Source organism: Polypterus senegalus, chromosome 1 (assembly GCF_016835505.1).
Source record: "Polypterus senegalus isolate Bchr_013 chromosome 1, ASM1683550v1, whole genome shotgun sequence".
Classification (NCBI taxonomy): domain Eukaryota; kingdom Metazoa; phylum Chordata; class Cladistia; order Polypteriformes; family Polypteridae; genus Polypterus; species Polypterus senegalus.
Genome location: NC_053154.1, coordinates 36955443 through 36973727, shown reverse-complemented (window position 1 = coordinate 36973727; position 18285 = coordinate 36955443). Strand labels below are relative to the sequence as shown.

General features: G+C 38.5%; 1 protein-coding gene across 5 annotated transcripts in view; it reads right to left on the bottom strand.

Annotated features, from left to right (window-relative positions):
• Positions 1-18285, bottom strand: part of abhd4 (abhydrolase domain containing 4, N-acyl phospholipase B) — a 73697-nt gene that overhangs the window by 10052 nt on the left and 45360 nt on the right. For 4 of the 5 annotated variants that reach the window (XM_039746422.1, XM_039746437.1, XM_039746449.1 and 1 more), the window contains 4 exons: positions 13394-13572; positions 13104-13215; positions 12672-12858; positions 5118-5806 (listed from right to left, as the gene is read on the bottom strand). In XM_039746422.1, coding sequence (XP_039602356.1) covers positions 5696-5806; positions 12672-12858; positions 13104-13215; positions 13394-13572 — 589 coding nt within the window. In that variant the 3' untranslated portion in view covers positions 5118-5695. Of the gene's footprint in view, positions 1-5117; positions 5807-12671; positions 12859-13103; positions 13216-13393; positions 13573-18285 lie in introns of those variants that run through there. The other variant, XM_039746442.1, reaches the window with a different exon arrangement.

The window sequence follows — 18285 nt, the reverse complement described above, 5'->3', positions numbered from 1 at the left end:
ATTTTAATAGTCAGGGGCATTTCCTGGGTTTGGCTCAATACACCAGGCGTCTACATTAGCATTGGATTAACCTTTTTGACCACTGAACAACGTTTGTGCATTAAGCTTCACAATATCGAACGCAATTTTGTGACATATCCCGAAAGCAATTCCAGAGAAAATGGACTTCTGGAAAATGAGATGTCCCATTTGTACAGTCTGGGCAGTACACTCTTTCAAACTGTGTCTATTTCTGCTTCACCTTAGAATTAAGCTCCTTGTGGAAAGTCCTCAGTCTTGTTACACCTTACTGGTGGTCCCTGCATTAGGAGGACTTCATGAAGCCCAAAGAGTGGTTCCTAAATGCTAAAGCATGGAGGGTCCCAGTTTCTGCTGTGATACGCAGTTTACTTGTTAGCTGGAGCAGCAGGTTTCTTCCTGTGTCCACTCAGATAACCCTGAATTTCAGAGGCTATGACACTGGCCAACAGAAACTCATTGTGCAAATTATTAGGAACTTCTGTACAACTGCTTATCCAGGCAATTATAAAATCAGCCAATCATGTGGCAGCAGTACACTACATAAAATCATGCAGATCCAAGTCAGTAGCTTTAGTTACACCGGAATGGAAAAAAATATGTGAATTTAGTGATTTTGACCATGGCATGAATGTTGGTGCCACACAGGCTGGTTTGACTATTTCTGTGACTGCTCACCTCCTGGGAATTTCATACACAACAGTCTCTACAGAGTTTACACAGAATGGTGTTAACCAATGAGTGGCAGCTCAGCGAACAGAAACATCTTGTTGATGAGAAATGTAAAAGTAGAACAGTCAGACTGTTTTGAGTGGACAGAAAGGCTACAGTAACTCAGATAACCACTCTGTACAACAGTAGTGAGCAGAAAAGCATCTGATATTGCACCACACACTGAACATTGGAACAGATGGGCTACAACAGCAAAAGGCCACGTTGGGTTCCACTCCTGTCTGCCAAGAACAGAAAGCTGAAGCTCCAGTGGGCATATTCTCATCAAAACTGAACAGCTGAAGACTGGGCAAAAACGTAACCAGGTCTGAAGAATCTCGTTTCTGCTGAGGCATACAGATAGTTGGGTCAGATTTTGGTGCCAACAGCATAAATCCATGAAACCAACCTACCTTATGGCAACAGTCTAGTCTGGTGGAGCTGGTGTAATGGTGTAGGGAATGTTTTCTTGGCACACTTTGGGCCAGTTAATACCAATCATTAATCACTTTCATGCGACAGCCTATTTGAATATTATTGTTAACCTCATGCATCCCCTCATGGCCCCAGTTCACCCACCTTCTAATGGCTACTTTCAGCATTAAAATGCACCATGTTACAAAACAAAAGTCATCTCACACTGGTTTCATGAACATGACAAGTTCAATGTTCTTCAGTAGGATTCCAAGTCACCAGATCTACACCATTGGGGATGAGAGATTTGCAGCAGAAAAATCTGCAGAAATTGGGTGATACAATCATGTTGACATGGAGCAGAATCTGAAAGAAATGCTTCCAACATCTTGCGGAATCCATGCCATGAAGAACTGAGACTGCTCTGGGAGCAAAAGGAAGATTTTCCTTAATGAGTGTATTCTCTCTTACTTGCTTCCTAATGTATTGCTATTTTTCATACGTTGATTTTTTAATTCCCAGGCTCAGATGAAAGTGATCAATTCTGTGAAGGTCTGATATCAGTAGTTGATTAAGAGAATGGCTATTAATTAAAAAAAAAGAAAAAAAAAATGAAAATGCAGCCCATTAGGATCGAGGCAAGAGATCCATGATCTAGTTGGCATTCTTTAAAGCTTTCCCATCTCAGGTACTCTTTGTAGAAATGCTAATCTTCTCAAAATTCACAATTCCATGTGTGGCTACTAAAAAAAGAAGGCAGGCTCTTGAGACAGCAGAGATCAAGGATTTTGGGGTTGTCTGCTTAATCTATAATGTAACAGTCTAACACTGGCTGTTACAATAATTTCAGGACTGTCATATGTGACTTTCCTCTTAGTTATTTTGGTGTCTCCTCAGGCACCCCTATGGGGAATATGGATCATCAGTGTTACTAGGAGATTAGAGTAAGGTCCAAATCCTACTTATTCTAGACAAGGCCTCTGTTACAAGAACTGGGAGAGCCCTAGATGGTATCCCTACTCCAAAGGCTAGCTAGTTTGGCTTTTATGGGATAGATGAACAGAGCCTTACTGCTGATACCACAGTGGGTACGGCTTTTCAATGGACGGCTGCATAGGATTAATTTTGACACTAAGAAAAAATGGAGTAGGTCTGACTGTGATTTTTCTTTCCATTTGTTAAAGCTTCTCCGTAGTTAGCTGTGTTTTCTGCTAAATATTTGAGCTTAACAGGTAAGTTACATATTTTTCAAGTCAAAGTTATTTCTTCACAATCATGGTATATAATAATTTGCCACATAAAATTTTGTTTCTGAAGTGAAGCATTTTTTTTATAAATTTTAAAATTTATTTGTACAGCGTATAATGGGACCAATGGATACACAGTCCAGATGAATGAAAATGCCTTAAAAATTACCAAATATGTCCAGTTTGATGCAGAAAAGGTTCCAGTTTAAGAAAATATGCCTTCCACGCTTATTTGTAATAATGAAAGGAAACAAGAAAAAATATTATCTTATCACAGATTCGTGGAACTATTTTTCATTTCCTGTTCACTTGTCTGCTCACATCCCGCCATGGGTCGAGTTATAACAACCCATGAAGACCTCAGCACTAAGGTCTTTATTCTGCTTATAATCCGACTCTAGCCTCTGCAATTCTGTTTTTTTCAAATTATGTTCTGTCGTGGCTTGTAATAACAGAAAGCTGTACACTCACAATATATGACTGTTTTACCTAAATTGTGCTTACTTTTCACCCAATACATTCTGTACTGTTATTTTACATCACCTACAGAGTAAGATTAATTCCAAGTGGTAGTGTAGATAAAGAGTACATAAGAGATTCATTGTACTTTCTATAAATAACAATCAATCCGTAAATACATATAGGGAGTACATCTAAAATTCATGCAGACCCTGGTGTTGTGAGGCAGGAATGACAGCTCTGCATTACCTGAAGAATCCAGAATAAAAGGCGCTCCAAAAGCAGAGGGCAAGGACTGGGAGGGAAAGGCGTAAACCACAGACACAGCACTAGCTGAGCCTGTAAACTATCATTTCTTTTCATGTCATACCATACCTTGAATGACAGATTACTAGTACAGTATGCATGTTTGGTAGAAAAATGCAGACTGAGATTGTGCCAGTGATGTGTAGCCAATGATGAGCAGCCAGGGGAAATGGTGGCATACGGGTGCATATGAGTTGTCTCCAACCCTGGGTGAGCAGAGTGAGGTGGCAACTTGTGTCGCTACATGGTGGAAGCAGCCAATGGAATAATGAAATATAAATAATTTCAATATAGTAAAAATATAAGCAACTGTAAAATATGTCTTTTTCAGTTATTATTGCCTAGTTGTCTACAAAACGCAGACAGCAATTCAAATATGAGCAATAGCATTCAATAATGTCAATAGCAGCGCTTTGTGTTGACTTTCTGAGGTAAATTCAAACCCCTGGCACTGAATGATGCCATGAAAGAAGATGAACTGCAGAGTAAAATGTGTGAACGTCAAAACAATGTTTTATTTTGTGTGTTTTTCCTTCTTAAAACAAAAACTGCTATGCTGTTTTGCAATATCTGTGCAATCTCAAGAGTAGCATTGATCAGCAAAATTCAACTAAGCATTTTTCACAGTGAATATCCATTGTTTGCTGGTGACCTTGTTCCCTGAATATTTTCCCAGAAGTTATTTTTTTCCAAGTGCTACACAATGCTTTGTGAGGCCAGAGTGATATCACAGAACTGTGACAACCATGCGCTGAACTTGCCGTAAGATTGAGGCAGACATGGCTGTCATTGGCTAGCAAGCACACGAGGAAAAAAAAAAGCCATATTGCGGTTGACAGTACTGAGCGATATTTTGTCCCTTCTCTAACCACATTTGTTTCAACTCCAAACCCATGTATTCAATTGCCATATGCGGGTCATCAGTGAACTTAAAAAGGTAAAAATGGATCCTGAGGCCACAAAGGTTGAGAAACACTACTGAATTTAGATCCTGTATGCATTAAAAAAATAAGTAGAAAACTATAGATAAAAATAACTTACAGGATTTGAAGGATACATTTGTGACCTTAATGAGAATATTACGAGGTCTGATCCCTGCTGGCAGCGCAGTACCACATGGCTAATTTTGCATGCTGGCTACATCCTAAAACAAGCCTTAAAAGTGAGCTCCTGCTTCTCTCATCACCAAACACATGACACTACAATAGATTTATTACTATTTGCAAGTCGTTTCTTTCTTCTTAATTAAAACATCTGCCAGGATAAATTGGAAATAAAGCAGACATTCCAGCTCTACCCAGAACTATGTCAAAACAATGGAATGAGCAAGACCAACGCCAATGCTTTGTGGCACGCCCATTGTGTGCCTTAAGTGTGGAACTTTGAAAAAGCAATAATCTGCATTTTATTTACTTATTGCTAATTTGTGCCTGTGCTTGTTTGTTGCATTTAGTTTGTGATATTCATTCCATCTGCGTCTTTTACTGTTTGAGACACAGGGATACAGTGGTTAGTACTGCTGCCTTACAGCTCATATCACATATCTGGCCACCATAGTTGGCCCACCATAGTTTGCAGACTTTTCTGTAGCCCACAGGGACACTTAAAAGACCACTGAACCATTATAATCCACTAAAACTAGTTCAGTCCCTCCTTCCCCATTGACTTCAATGCATTTAGCAGAGTTTGGTGAAGTTCCAAATATTTCTTTGATTTCATTGAACACACAGTGAATAGAAATCCATTGGGTTTGCTCATCACTAGTCAAGACACTGATCAATGTTATACAATATTTTTTGCTTGACACGCATTTGGTAAGATGTAAGACTTTTTCGTTCCTCTAAGGACCTGTGTATCCATTAACATCACTGTAAGCTGCAAGAACAAACAAGAAATTTTTAAAATGTATAAAAAAAACGCTTCACTTTACAGCACAATTTTATGTGGCAAATAAATATATACCATAATTGTGAAATAACTTTGACTTGAAAAATACTTAACTTATCCTTTAAAGTAAATATTATATTAATATCATGACTGCATTGTTTCAGAAATGAATGCTTTCACATTGCTAAGAAAAAAAATGCAAATTACTTTTTTCATAGTTTTTTCAGACTTAAGGAAAACTGTCCACCAAGGTACACCTAGATAAATAAGCCAGACTCAAGGTATTTTGTTAGAAACACTGTCCTTCCCAAAACATGATTCATGAATGGCGAATGATAAGGAAAGGCGGTGTCCCCCTTGAGGTGGAGCTCAAGGACTGAGATTTGTGGGGTTATGGTCTAACTGGAGAAGATGCAATAACCCATAGCTAAAGTAATCTTCTAGCTCAAAGACCTTGGGTCACCTTTAAGAAGGGAGCACCAACAATCATCTTGGTACGGATAGCCATATTTTCTATCCCCGACCCCTATCCTGATGAATGATGCCCAGCTGATAGTCACAAACTCATGCAGAGCCCCATGTTCTCCACTTCAATTTGACAGCTGGGCTTAATGTGGGCATTCACTGTGCTTCTAAACCTTTTGCTCCATGAATCACAAGGTATGGCTTGCTGTATGGTCCACAGAATCACAGATCTCTTCAACAATCTGGTTAAATTCTTCTGGTGCATCTGCATAAACATGGTGCGAAGCATATTTTATAGTCTGTTATGATAAAAAAAGAAAAAAAATTATCCACAGCAGAGGCAAACTGTCAGCTTGTGTAAGCAGAAATGAATTCAATATGTTTCATACATTGTCTTCCACAGAAACATCTTCAAAAGACAATTTACAAAGCAAATATGAGAACAGGATAGCTAGTATTTGCAGAAGTTAATATAACATCTGTCCATCTATTTTTTAGATCCACCTGTTTGTTGCACGGGCTTATGCCTATTGTAGCAGCGCTGGGTGCAAAGCAGGAACATCCCCCACTGTAGAACACGATTATATAAGGCCAAATATCCTAACTTGCATGCAGGGTTGGGCTCTACTGGAATAAAAGTACCAGTGTTACGTATTCAGAATACAAAAATGAGTATTCAGAATTCAGCTTGTGGTATGTTTCTAAAAATGTATTCAAGAATACAGTTACTTTATGAAATTTAACACTGAATACTTTTAAACTACAACTCTTAAAACAATCATGTACAGTCGGCCCTCCATATCTGTGGATTCAATTAAACGCGGATTGAAAATATTAACAAAAAGTAAAATTCCAGAAAGTTTCCAAAGCAAAATTTTAATTTTCCATCGGCCAAGCCCTACAAAGAATCCACGCAATTGAAGTGATAAGCATAGCCTACTGTAGCCTCCCGGCACTCCTTGTTTGATCATATTTGTTTGCCTCGTTTCTTATTCGTTTGCCATTTGTGTTGTGTAACTAGTTAATCTAAAAGTTTAAGCATTGGGCAATGGAGTTCTAAATGATTTCTATTATGAAGCATAGCGCTTAATCACTTTCACTCTCTTCGTGCTAGAAGTGGTTGCACTGTTGATGCATAACAATTCGCGACATACTGCTGATTCTGGTGGTTTCTGTTTGCTTTTTAGGTAAGCTAGAGTCTTTTATTAATCTTGCTCTCTATACCCAGTTTTCAAAAAGTGTTTGTTGTTATTTTATACTTGTTTATGTCTTAACAAGTAGAACTTAAGTAATTATCTGATGTTTTAAGCAGCAGCCCTATGGATGTGAAGTAAATGTAAATGGTTTGCAACACGCTGCTGATTCTGGCTATTTCTGCTTAAATTTCAGCCACCTGAGCCTAATTGCAGCTTGAAATGGGCAACAACAGTGATCTGTGGTTGACTTCAACTGACCAGATAAGACATAGTTACACAACGCAGAGCACATCATCTGGGGCCTCATGTATAAACGGTGCGTACACACAGAAATGTTGCGTAAGAACTTTTCCACGTTCAAATGGCGATGTTTAAAACCTGCACTTAGCGTAAAGCCACGCACTTTTCCACGGTACCTCATGCCTTGTCGTACGCAAGTTCTCCGCTCGGTTTTGCAAACTGGCGGCACCCAGCATCAAAGCAGTGCTACTGTTCTTGTGTGATTACTCATTATTTTCATGACGCGGCTTTATAAATACACAGAAACTAACCGCTTATTGTTTATTAGTGTAACGCATCTGATTGTAATTAACTTGTAACAATATAATGGTCCAGGGAACGGCCATAGTATTCCAAATACCATAACGGCTTTAGCGTTGTTACAATCACTGCACCTTCTTCTTCTTCTTTCAGCTGCTCCCGTTAGGAGTTGCCACAGCAGATCATCTTTTTCCATATTACTCTCACTGCACGACTCGGAGAATTTATATCACTGTATCTGAGTGTGAATCACAGCAGCAGCTGATCGGAAAGAGAATTATCGGTATACAGCTTCAAGGACACGCTGTCTCAGCTACTGTAAAACATTTTAAAGCCTTTCCTGTACAGACCTCGCGGTTCAGAAACAGTTTAATCCCAAGAACTTTAAATGCACTCAATCAACTGCACCTTGTAGAACTGTTTGTACTTATAAGTACAATCACCCCACTGTAAACTTGCACTACAGTTATAATATTACACAACCTGAGCCACTTTATAAAGCGTGTATTTACATATTATGACAATATCATTTTTAAGGTGAAATGCAGCAAAATATGTTTATTAAATTATACAGATAAAACTTTAACTTCATTTAAATAATCTATATTCTTCACTGGGAGTGTCGTTAAGGATAGAATAATTAAACATGTACTACGAAGATATTTCAATGTTCTTTAAGCGTTTTGAAGAATCGGCTAAGCTTACAGATGGCTTAACGTCTATTACAGAGCTGATTGTGTGGCGATCGGTTACTTGGGGAAAGAAAAGCAAGGACTCTTGGGCGCCACGTAATATATATTGAATATAAAACAGAAAGAGAAAATAACAACAGCTAAAAACGCAGCGACAAATTTCGGCAAATGTTAAATGCTTATGTCATGATCACGAGACGGCTATGCAGTGTCTGCAACGGACGTGGCCATCCACCGTGCATAAGCTACCTTACTGACATTGGCGGGCGAAGGAGCCACCGATTCTTCCTCTGCCCAGTGCCACCACAAGCCTAGAGCCGCCCCTGAGTACTGCTGCAATAAATTATTTCATCGAAGTGAAACACATGTTTAATAACGTGCTTTAACTCTTATCATCATGAAAATGATATCACGTATACATCTCAGTATTTTAGTTATTCAGAGAGCTGTAATATCACGAATGTAATGGATTCTGTGTCCAGTTGGAGGAAGAGAGCCGGTTTAAGAAGCAAGTAGTGATTCACACACATAGGCACATAGAAGATCAAATACAAAAGAAAGCATTTAACGTGCTACTTTAATTACGATGTGATTTGAGAAACTGGTTAATTAAATGATTTTAAGATGAAGTTTATGATGTTCTACTTTAATGACAAAATAAATTACGTGATTAAAGTGGTAATGTCGAGATTGAAGTTGACATTTCGTGCTTTTTTCCCACTGTGTGCCTTTTTTTCTCTGTACCCTAATAAGCTTTCATATGACACTTTGTCTTTTCACAGAAGGCTGAGCTTAAGGGCGATTTATATTGATTTGCATATTCAAAGAGGCGTAATTCTGGGCGTTACATAAAGCACGTTCACGAGCGTTAGTTTTTACGCTGATCAGGATTTATGTAGCAGAAGAACGTGGAAGTTGGAGTACGCACGGATTCCTGCATCTGGATTTTTCTGTGCGTAAGCACATCTCGGCTTTTGTGCTTACGCCATGTTATAGTGCGAGTTCTACGCACGGCGTTATACATGAGGCCGCTGGTGATTACATGCGCATGCGTGTAAAACAAGGGTCCCCAACTCCAGTCCCGGAAGGCCCCAGTGTCTGCAGGTTTTCATTCTAACCCTTTTCTTAATTAGTGCACTGTTTTTTCTGCTAATTAATTTCTTTTGAATCAGTTTCAATTGACTTGTTTTTTTAAGATCTTTTCCCCTGAATTTCTTCATTGTTCGTCTGAATTGCTTCATTTCTTTCCTTAAACAGAAATGAAATGTGAAGTGAGTGAGCCAACTAAGACCAACTAAGTCAGGGCCTCAAACACCAACCAATTTCACACCAACCGGTATTAATTAATTAGGTGCAGATTCTTGTCGTTAATTAAATCCGATCTTTAATTCCATGGCTTGTTGCTGCTCTCATTATGCAATGACATACATTTCCGAAATTGTTGATTTTCTTTTTTCTAAGAGCACTGTTAAAATGTTTTGGGGACCTGAGCTGATCAACATCCTTGAGACCTTCATCTTTCTTTATTTTCAGATACTGTACGATGAACACACTTTATTGATCATGTTTTGGCTCATTTTGTATCTCAATATTGTTTTGCAACTAATTAAGGAAAAAAACAATTAAGGGGTCTAATTCTTCAAGAGCAAGTTGATTAAAATTAATTCAAAGGAAGTTAATCAGGAGCAAAAACAGGTCACTAATTAAGAAAAAGGGTTAGATTGAAAATCTGCAACCACTGGGGCCCTCCAGGACAGGAGTTGGGGACCCCTGGTGTAAAAGAAGTGTTACACGTGCACCCTTTATTTCTGTGAAAAAATGGTTCCAAGAAAGCAATCCCTTAAAGCAGGCGTAAGCAGCTTCAGTCCTGGAGGTCCACAGTGGCTTCTGGTTTTTGTTCCAGCCCAGTTGCTTAATTAGAACCCAATCCTTACTAATTACAGATTTTATTTAATTTTATGGCTTCTTATTGTTTTCATTCTGCTGTGTTAGGTCATTCTTATATCATTTCCAATGATATAAATACAAATAATTTAAAGCCAAAAACAGATGAGTAATTGTCAGTCCTTCACTTTTTTCTCTTCAGTTTCATTTTAAAACATTTATGAAACCAGATAGTTCACGAGAATAAACATAGGTGTTAATGGAAACAAGCTAGATGGAATAATTGACTACTTTGACATTTGCATCTTGCTGCTAGTAAGGAGTCATTCAAAACAACAAATGCAGCAGTTTAAGACTAAAAATAAGCAATTAAGGATGGGAAATCTTAATGAGCAGAATGAAGCTGGAAAATGTTGCTAGAGCAACAAGTACTTCAACAGCAATAATTGATTTTGAACTCGGAAATTGGGTTGTAAATAAAACCTGCAGCCACTGTGGCCCTCCAGGCCCAAAGTTACCCACCCCTGCCTTAAAGGCTAAGAGGAAGCATAAAGTGCCATCTGTCGATGAGAAAATACAAATCTTAGATCTTTTGAAAAGTGGAGTTTTGCTTGATTTGAAGTAGATATGTGCGTGCAGTATATGCAAATACTAATATTTTAGTGAACATATTTTATTTAATTGACAGGTTAATTAAGTGCAAGTATGCCACGTGCAAAATGTATAATCTTAACTTTGTTTTTTTAAAATGATGTTTGTTAAATTTGTTTCTTAAAAGTAGAACAACTTAAGAATGTGAAATGGCTAAAACACACACCGTCATTATTCATTCATTTATGTTTTCCAAATATTCAACCTTTATTAATAAAAGCTTCCCGAAAAAGTTGTTTTCCCTTGTTTTTGATTAACGGTAAACACAGAGCTTCTGTTTTATGTGAGATTAAAGTGCATTTTAGGTCACAATTTAATTTCAATACATTTAACTTGTTATAGCATTTTTATGAACTATGTAATTCATCAGTTTCTGAAAGTATTCAGAAAGTACTTAAAGTATTTAGAATTAATTACACATTTTGAGTATTCAACCAGAATGCAAATCTGAATATAATAAGGACTGTATATTCGGTATTCAGTAACTGAATGCTTTTCAGAGTATTCTGCTCAACACTACATTTGAGTCTTTGAAAAGCAAGATGAACACTAGATTACCAAAAATAAAACAAAATATGATACAACTTTGGAGTAATATTTCTAATTGTGAATATAATGGCACAATGGTTAAAGGTTACTGGGTTAAAATCCCACACTTGTGCCCGTATTTATCAGATGTCTCAGATTAGTAAAATGGTGCTAACTCGCCCTAAAATTTCAGAGTGGCTCAAAATTTATCCTCCTCTTAGATGTAGGAGTAAAGGCATTTTGTCATCTTTCCTAATTTAGGAAACTACTCCTATAATCACTAGGATTTAGGAGAGTGTGTGAGCTGTTCTACCTCACTAAGAGCTGCCAGAGGGTGGTGTTCAGTCAGAGATTGGTATGCACATCCCAGGAAAGGCAGAATATTTTGCAAATGATGGACAACAACAAACTATAAAAATGTATCGATTTGACAGAGATGGGAAAAGAGTCACAACAAATCTTGTATGGCCCTTGATCGCTCCATCTACATGAAGAAGTCATGCACAGTAAGCTGAAATGAATGTGTTGGTAAGTTTACATGTTTCACAGGGAATATGCAGCTTAGCAGTAGTGATGATTTGGGTATATCATAAACAAACATTTCTCAAACGTTGAATGAAACTTTGAACACCCTTACATGTAACAGAGAGATTCATAAATTCACACCATTTCACATGAGGCAATATTAAAGCAGCAGCATTTATGCCAATCAGCATGTACATAATGATCATTGCCCCCAAGTGTTGATTCATCTCTCATACGTATATGAATCACAAGCAGTATCACGGTATCAACACATTAAAACATAGTCATGGATGCAAACTGTGCTGTAGCAGCCAGCATATTACCCTGAAGATAGAAGGGGCTGGATGGATGACTGACAGGGAAATATTACACAGGTACGCTGAGCTCTGCATTCCATGAACCCTTGGAGCATTCGCGTCAAACTTTACAAGCCAAAAAAGTTGGGCAGTGAATCACAGAGAGAGACATGGCACGCAACTCAGAAAAATGATTCTGCAATTTCAGAAACAGCCCAAGAATAAGCATGGCAATAGTTCCAAGAAATGTTACTTTTTAAGGAGCTTCTTCTGAAGTGATTCTTCTGAAATTATGGCTGTGGAATAAATGTAGCCATTATTGGTCTTAACTCTCATTCTGTGTGTGTTTTGGTCTTTCCTTCTCAATGTTTGCTACAGTATTATTGTTGATGTTGTTGGGAAGTGGCAACAATTATATGTGGCTTAGAGCAATATCCTATCAAGTTTTGTTTCTTTAGTCTTTGTCATCTTCTCCTACGACTTTAAATATAATTATTATTACTATTATTATCTTGGTGGTGAGGCCTTAGTGACAGTATCAGAAATCTACAAATAATCATCATGAGTGCCAATTTGCAGATCAGGGTTTTGTAATACCGTGACATAATTCATTCTCAAATGTGCCCTCCTACACCTTGCTGGAAGTATATGAAGGAACACTTCAAAATAACTTCTCAGGAGGTAAAGATTTAACTTTACGGTCATAAATAAAGTATCTATCGATCTATCTATCTACTGTATCTAATACTCACTCCATCTGGATGAGAACCCTGACAGAGGAACATTTATTCTAGAAAGAGCAGAAGAGAAACAGAAAAGAGAGCTGCAAATAAATTGCACCAGCTCACTCACCACGCTGTTGACATAACTTCCCGGTCGTAGGTCCCTCACACGGTCACCTGTGCTGCCGTCAACCCAAGACTGGGCCCCATAAATCAAAGTGATTGGAACCTCACGTGCTATCAAGTGAATTCGGGCCAGCATGGGGCGCTTGGCCCAGCCCAAGGACTCTGACATGGCTCTAAACGCAATTTCGCCACTGTGAAACAAAAGAAACCCAAATTATTCAAAAGTGAGTTTTTCAGCATCAAATGGGAAAAAACATGCAGGCCAAAAAGCATAAACATGGATCTAAATGTGAGTCCTCAGCAGAGGCAGTAATGCTGTTACTTGTCAAAAATGGCTCCTAAAAGTGGAGTGCCTTATAGTTCCACTGTCAGAAATAGTGTTTAGCAAAGATATAACACAAACTAAAGCACTGATCTAGTATCCTAAAAGGCTTACCTGGGGGTCTGTGCATTGCAGTGGTAGATGTATTCCGTCATGGTATCATCATCAAACAGTTCCTCAAACTTTCGCTTGAAATCTGGTCGAAACCGCTGCACCAGACCAGGGCCTGAGTTAACACAAAGAGTTGGCAACTCAACTGTTTTCTTGCGATACATCCCTGATAAATTTGATCACCTTGGCCGCCTTACTTACGACAGCTAAGGTGTTTATGCTCAGGCAATGTCGGGTACTTTGGCTAGTAACAGTACTAAAGGACTGGACACCATAAACACAGATACACTTACCCCAGGGGCCCGCGATTCGTAGCACTGCTAGAGGATTGAAATAAGACAAAACAGTAGCCACTGCCTTGACCCAGCGCGGTGGCCCATTCCGTTTGACAGAATTCCCATTGTCTTGACTTTCTTGGGATTGTGGACGCTCCGGGAAACCCCAAGGATCAACCAGGATCAAGTGGCGTACCCTGAGACAAAAAAAGGTAGTTTGCAAATGAGCATCAGACATTTGTTACTTATGGAGTTTGAATAAAAAAAATTGTGGCAGTTCAAATGTGGTTCACTGCCTGAAATGAGGCAAGGCACTTAGATAGTCTGAATTTAATGAAGATATGACATATCTTATCCTTACTTAACCTTGACATTTTACTATCCCAACTTTCAGCTATTGGTATCTCTGGTCCCGCTCTTTCTTGGTTCACATCATACCTCAATGATCGCCAATATTATGCCTTCATTAGGGAACACAAATCTGCCACTACTTCATTCACACACGGTATCCCTCAAGGGTCAGTTCTCGGTCCAATTTTCTTCTTTTCTATGTGCTCCCATTAGGTGAGATTATTTGTCGGTATGGTCTAAGCTTCCACTGCTATTCCGATGATATACAACTTTATATAAGTGTTGATGCAACTGCAACATCTTCACTTGTTGCACTGACTGATTGCATTCAGGAAATTAATCATTGGATGACAGATCCTGATAAAACAGAAATCTTATTAGTTGGTACCAAATCTGTCCTCTCTACCCTTTGTGGGCTAAAAATTGACGTCAATGGGATCCTGGTTGAACTTTCAGCATCAGTCCGTAATTTGGGTGTAATTTTTGATCAGCTTCTTACTTTTCAATCACACATTAGCTCAATAGTACAGACAGCCTTTTTTCGTCTTCGCAGTATTGCTCATCTGCATCCTTTCCTCAGTGTGAAGGATACTGAAACACTCATTCACACGTTCACCACTACCTGTCTGGACTATTGCAGTGCATTGTTTTATGGCCTCCCGGCTAAATATATCAAGAGATTACAATATGTGGAGAATTCTTCTGCCCGTCTTCTTACACACACTAAAAATTCTGCTCACATCACTCCTGTCCATTATGATTGGCATCAATTACAGGTGTTTTCAAGAATCAAATATAAAATTATTTTTCTCACCTTCAAAGGCCTTCATGGTTTAGCTCCTCATTATCTGCCTGAGCTGCTGCTTCCTTACACTCCTGCTCATGCATTAAGATCATCAGACGCTAAGTTACTCACTGTACCTAAATACAAGTTAATAACTATGGGTGGCAGAGCTTTCAGTGTGATAGCCCCTAAAATTTGGAATGCTCTTCCTCTCAGCCTACGCAAGGAAAATCGATTATTCATTTCAAACTCCTGTTAAAACACATCTCTTCAATAAGCATTATTCATTTTCTTGTAATTTATTCTTGTTAATGTGTTTTTTGAATTATAAAGTGTCCTTGAGTGTATGAAAAGCGCTACATAAATAAAAATTATTATTATTATTATTATTTTTAATATTATTACTAATCAATTTCAGGGTCCCAGCAACATGGGTCAAAAGGCACAAACCAACCCTGGATGAAGCACCAGTTTACCGCAAAGTATGATGACATGTTTCTGTTAAATTGCACATGTAAAAATTACAAATGGTGTTCAAAATAGAAATAACCTCAATGTTCTACCACAACTGTACATCTAATTTATAACTCACATTTACATCCAAAGCATCTTACAACTGCCAAATGATTCCTGCAAATGCATCCACAGGCACTGCGACACATAACCCTGGGCTAATTAAATGTAAACTGAGCCATCTGCATTGTTATCAGTCCTACACTTCAAGTGTGACAAACAAGCGAAGACCATTAAGCTCAAGAATACATTACGTTACAATAAAACATTAAGCTTGCTAATACATTTTTCATGGTGCTGGAGTGTGGCAACATACTGCATGTTGGTTGGACATGCAAGTAAAAATGTCACTGTGTTCTGTACATGGCAATACTATTACTAGCTAATGTCTCACCCAGATAACGTCCAAAAGTTGTCAAGGTTTTCACTTTCACTACATGACTCCATAGTTTGCTTCAGGTTCAACTAAACTAGACAGGATTAATTCCATTAGCTTGTCATTGAACTTAATTCTCAAATGTCCTTAGGTCTTCCCTGCATAGGTTCTTGTGCTGCTATGTCTTTTTTGTAATATGGTGACCAGAAGTGCACCCAGTACCCCAGATATGGTCTCAATAGTCTATTACTATAGATAGACTCTGAATAACCTGCCTTGATTTATGCTCAGTTGTTTTTACATCAATAGGCATGTCCCCATAGCATGAACTTTGTTTTCTAGAATCAATTAGTTCCTGTATGACATACGCCATGGGCCACTGGTGGTCCCTGGCCACTTTTGTGTGTTGCATTCCCACCACACAACAGTAATCGTAACCTTTATGCAAAATATAAAGAGGTGCAAAGTAAGGCACATTTGGGACTTCACAGGGGACACCCGCACCTTACTGCTTCAAACTGTTTGTGACATCATGGGGGAGATTATTGCTTTGATGCAGTCCATAGTACAGCACACGTGACAGAAGGCTATGAAGAGTGATGTTCAGCATGATCTGGAATTCGGGAGTTCATGGGGGACCCTGACAACTTACTGCTTAGAACAAATCACAACTTCATTGGGGAGATTATTGCTTCCATGTGGTGCATGGTACAGCATGTCAGAGAGGCCGCAATGAATACTGAATTGGTACAAAGTGCAGCGCTAGTTCAAACTGCTGACAGATCTGTCAGATTGCACCAGTGCTTGAGCAACCATCTAAAGCAGATCCTAGTTGGAAAAAAAACTACACACCCTGAAGCAGGAGCTAATAAAAGTACTAGAAACTACCCATCAGGAACTACAGATGGTTCAAGTTCCTGTAATGAGAATGCTGCAAAAGCTGCTGAGTTTCTAAAAAGTCCCTGGTTCCTGAAAAAAGTTCATACAGTCGGAAACCACCTAATATAAACCCATAGATCTCATTTTTAGAAGTTGCTTCTTGTAGGTCAGCATTACTGTAGTTTGAGTGTTCACCCAGTATTGAAGATCATCTCCATCCTATTGAATTGTTATCCTTCATCCTTGGTGTCATCTGTGAATTTACTAATTCAATGTCTATGCCTTTAACATAATGTAGAAAGCGTTTGGAGGCAGCTGATAAAACCATTCCTGTCTTATAAGTGTGTTATACAGTGGGAGTATATCTAAAGTGACAATACTGTTGTGAGCTAATTGATGGTAATAACAATGGACTGGCAAATACAGCAAAACATATAGCGAGGTTTGTGACTATAATATATTCCAGTCTGCCTAGTGGGGGCTGGGTGGCCTCGTGGCCTCGGAGCCCCTGCAGATTTAATTTTTTTCTCCAGCTGTCTGGTGATTTTTTTTGTTTTTTCTGTCCTCCCTGGCCATTGGATCTTACTTTATTCTTCGTTAATTAGTGTTGCCTAATTTTATTTTTATATTTTTTCTTTTTTCTTTCTTCATCTTGTAAAGCACTTTGAGCTACATCATTTGTATGAAATGTGCTATATAAATAAATGTTGTTGTTGTTGTTATTTAATCTATTCTATATTTAGCTCACGGAAGTCACTAGGTGTCCAGCCCTTTACAGCTGCTGAACAACAAAGATTTTGATTCCTAAACACTTCTAGGTGTATCTTATGGATTTTAACCTGCTGATGACCAAAATCACCCTTGCATTTTCTAATTGCATACCATATATTGCAGTTTCCTAATTTTGTGATTTCCTCGCATATTTTAGATCTGCTTAATACAGTATGCTGCCCACAAGGTAAGCCATTTTGTTTAGCTTTGGAGTGTGATCATGTCCAATAGCAATGGCTGTGGTCACTGCGATTAGCCACTGTTAAGTTTAGAGGGTGTCTTGTTACACAATGCAATGTCCACCTTTTAAAACCCATTAGCTATGCAGTACAAATGAAAGAAAACCATGGAGCTGCTGTTGAAACGTGTACAGTACAACAACTACAACATCTGTGGAGTTCTAACAGTAGTGGCACTGCTACTAGGAATGCAGCAACAGACATCCAAAATACTGTTATTTCATTTACAAATGAGACAGCCATGCTAAAGAGTCTCACCACATTACAAAGAGCTGGCCACTGTGTAAGCACTTGTTTCCAGTGAAGAAAAATGTGGCACATAAAACACTCATTGACAGAAAAAAGATACTTTTGCCTCCTCTTTATATAAAACTTGAATGATGAAAAATTTTCTATAAGTGATGAAACAAGTAAGCTGTAGAATTTCACCTGCAGTCCATGTGGCTAAGTGGTTAAGGCTTTGAACTTCAATCCCTAACGTCTTGGTGCCATCAGTGATGAACATGGTGAAAGGTTTTAAAAGGGAATTGTAACGATGCAAAAGCAGTATTGGGGACTCGGGAATCAATCAATGCTGCCCAACTCTTATTGGGCACTGAAACGAGGAACACCAGAGGCTAATGGCAAATGAAAATCAGCAGCAAAGCATTTTTAGCTCTAAAGAACTAATACCATGCATCAGCATCTTTAAGCAATTAAACACACTAAATTCAATAAAACTAAACTTTTTGTTTCCTACGTGATACACTCTAAAATTATATATATGTGTGTGTTAGGTAAAATGGTGACTCTAAATTGGCCAGGAATAAGTGAAAATTAGCGTGTGCATGATTATTCCTGCGCTGTGGCTGTCTGGTGCCTCATCAAAGTTGGTTCTTAACTTACATGCCATGCTGCCAGGATAGGCATAGTTGCCTGTGCCCATAATGGGTTCAGTGAATGGATTGGTGGATAAATTGAACTCCACATATTTTCCTCCAAGTTTCCCTTTCCTCAT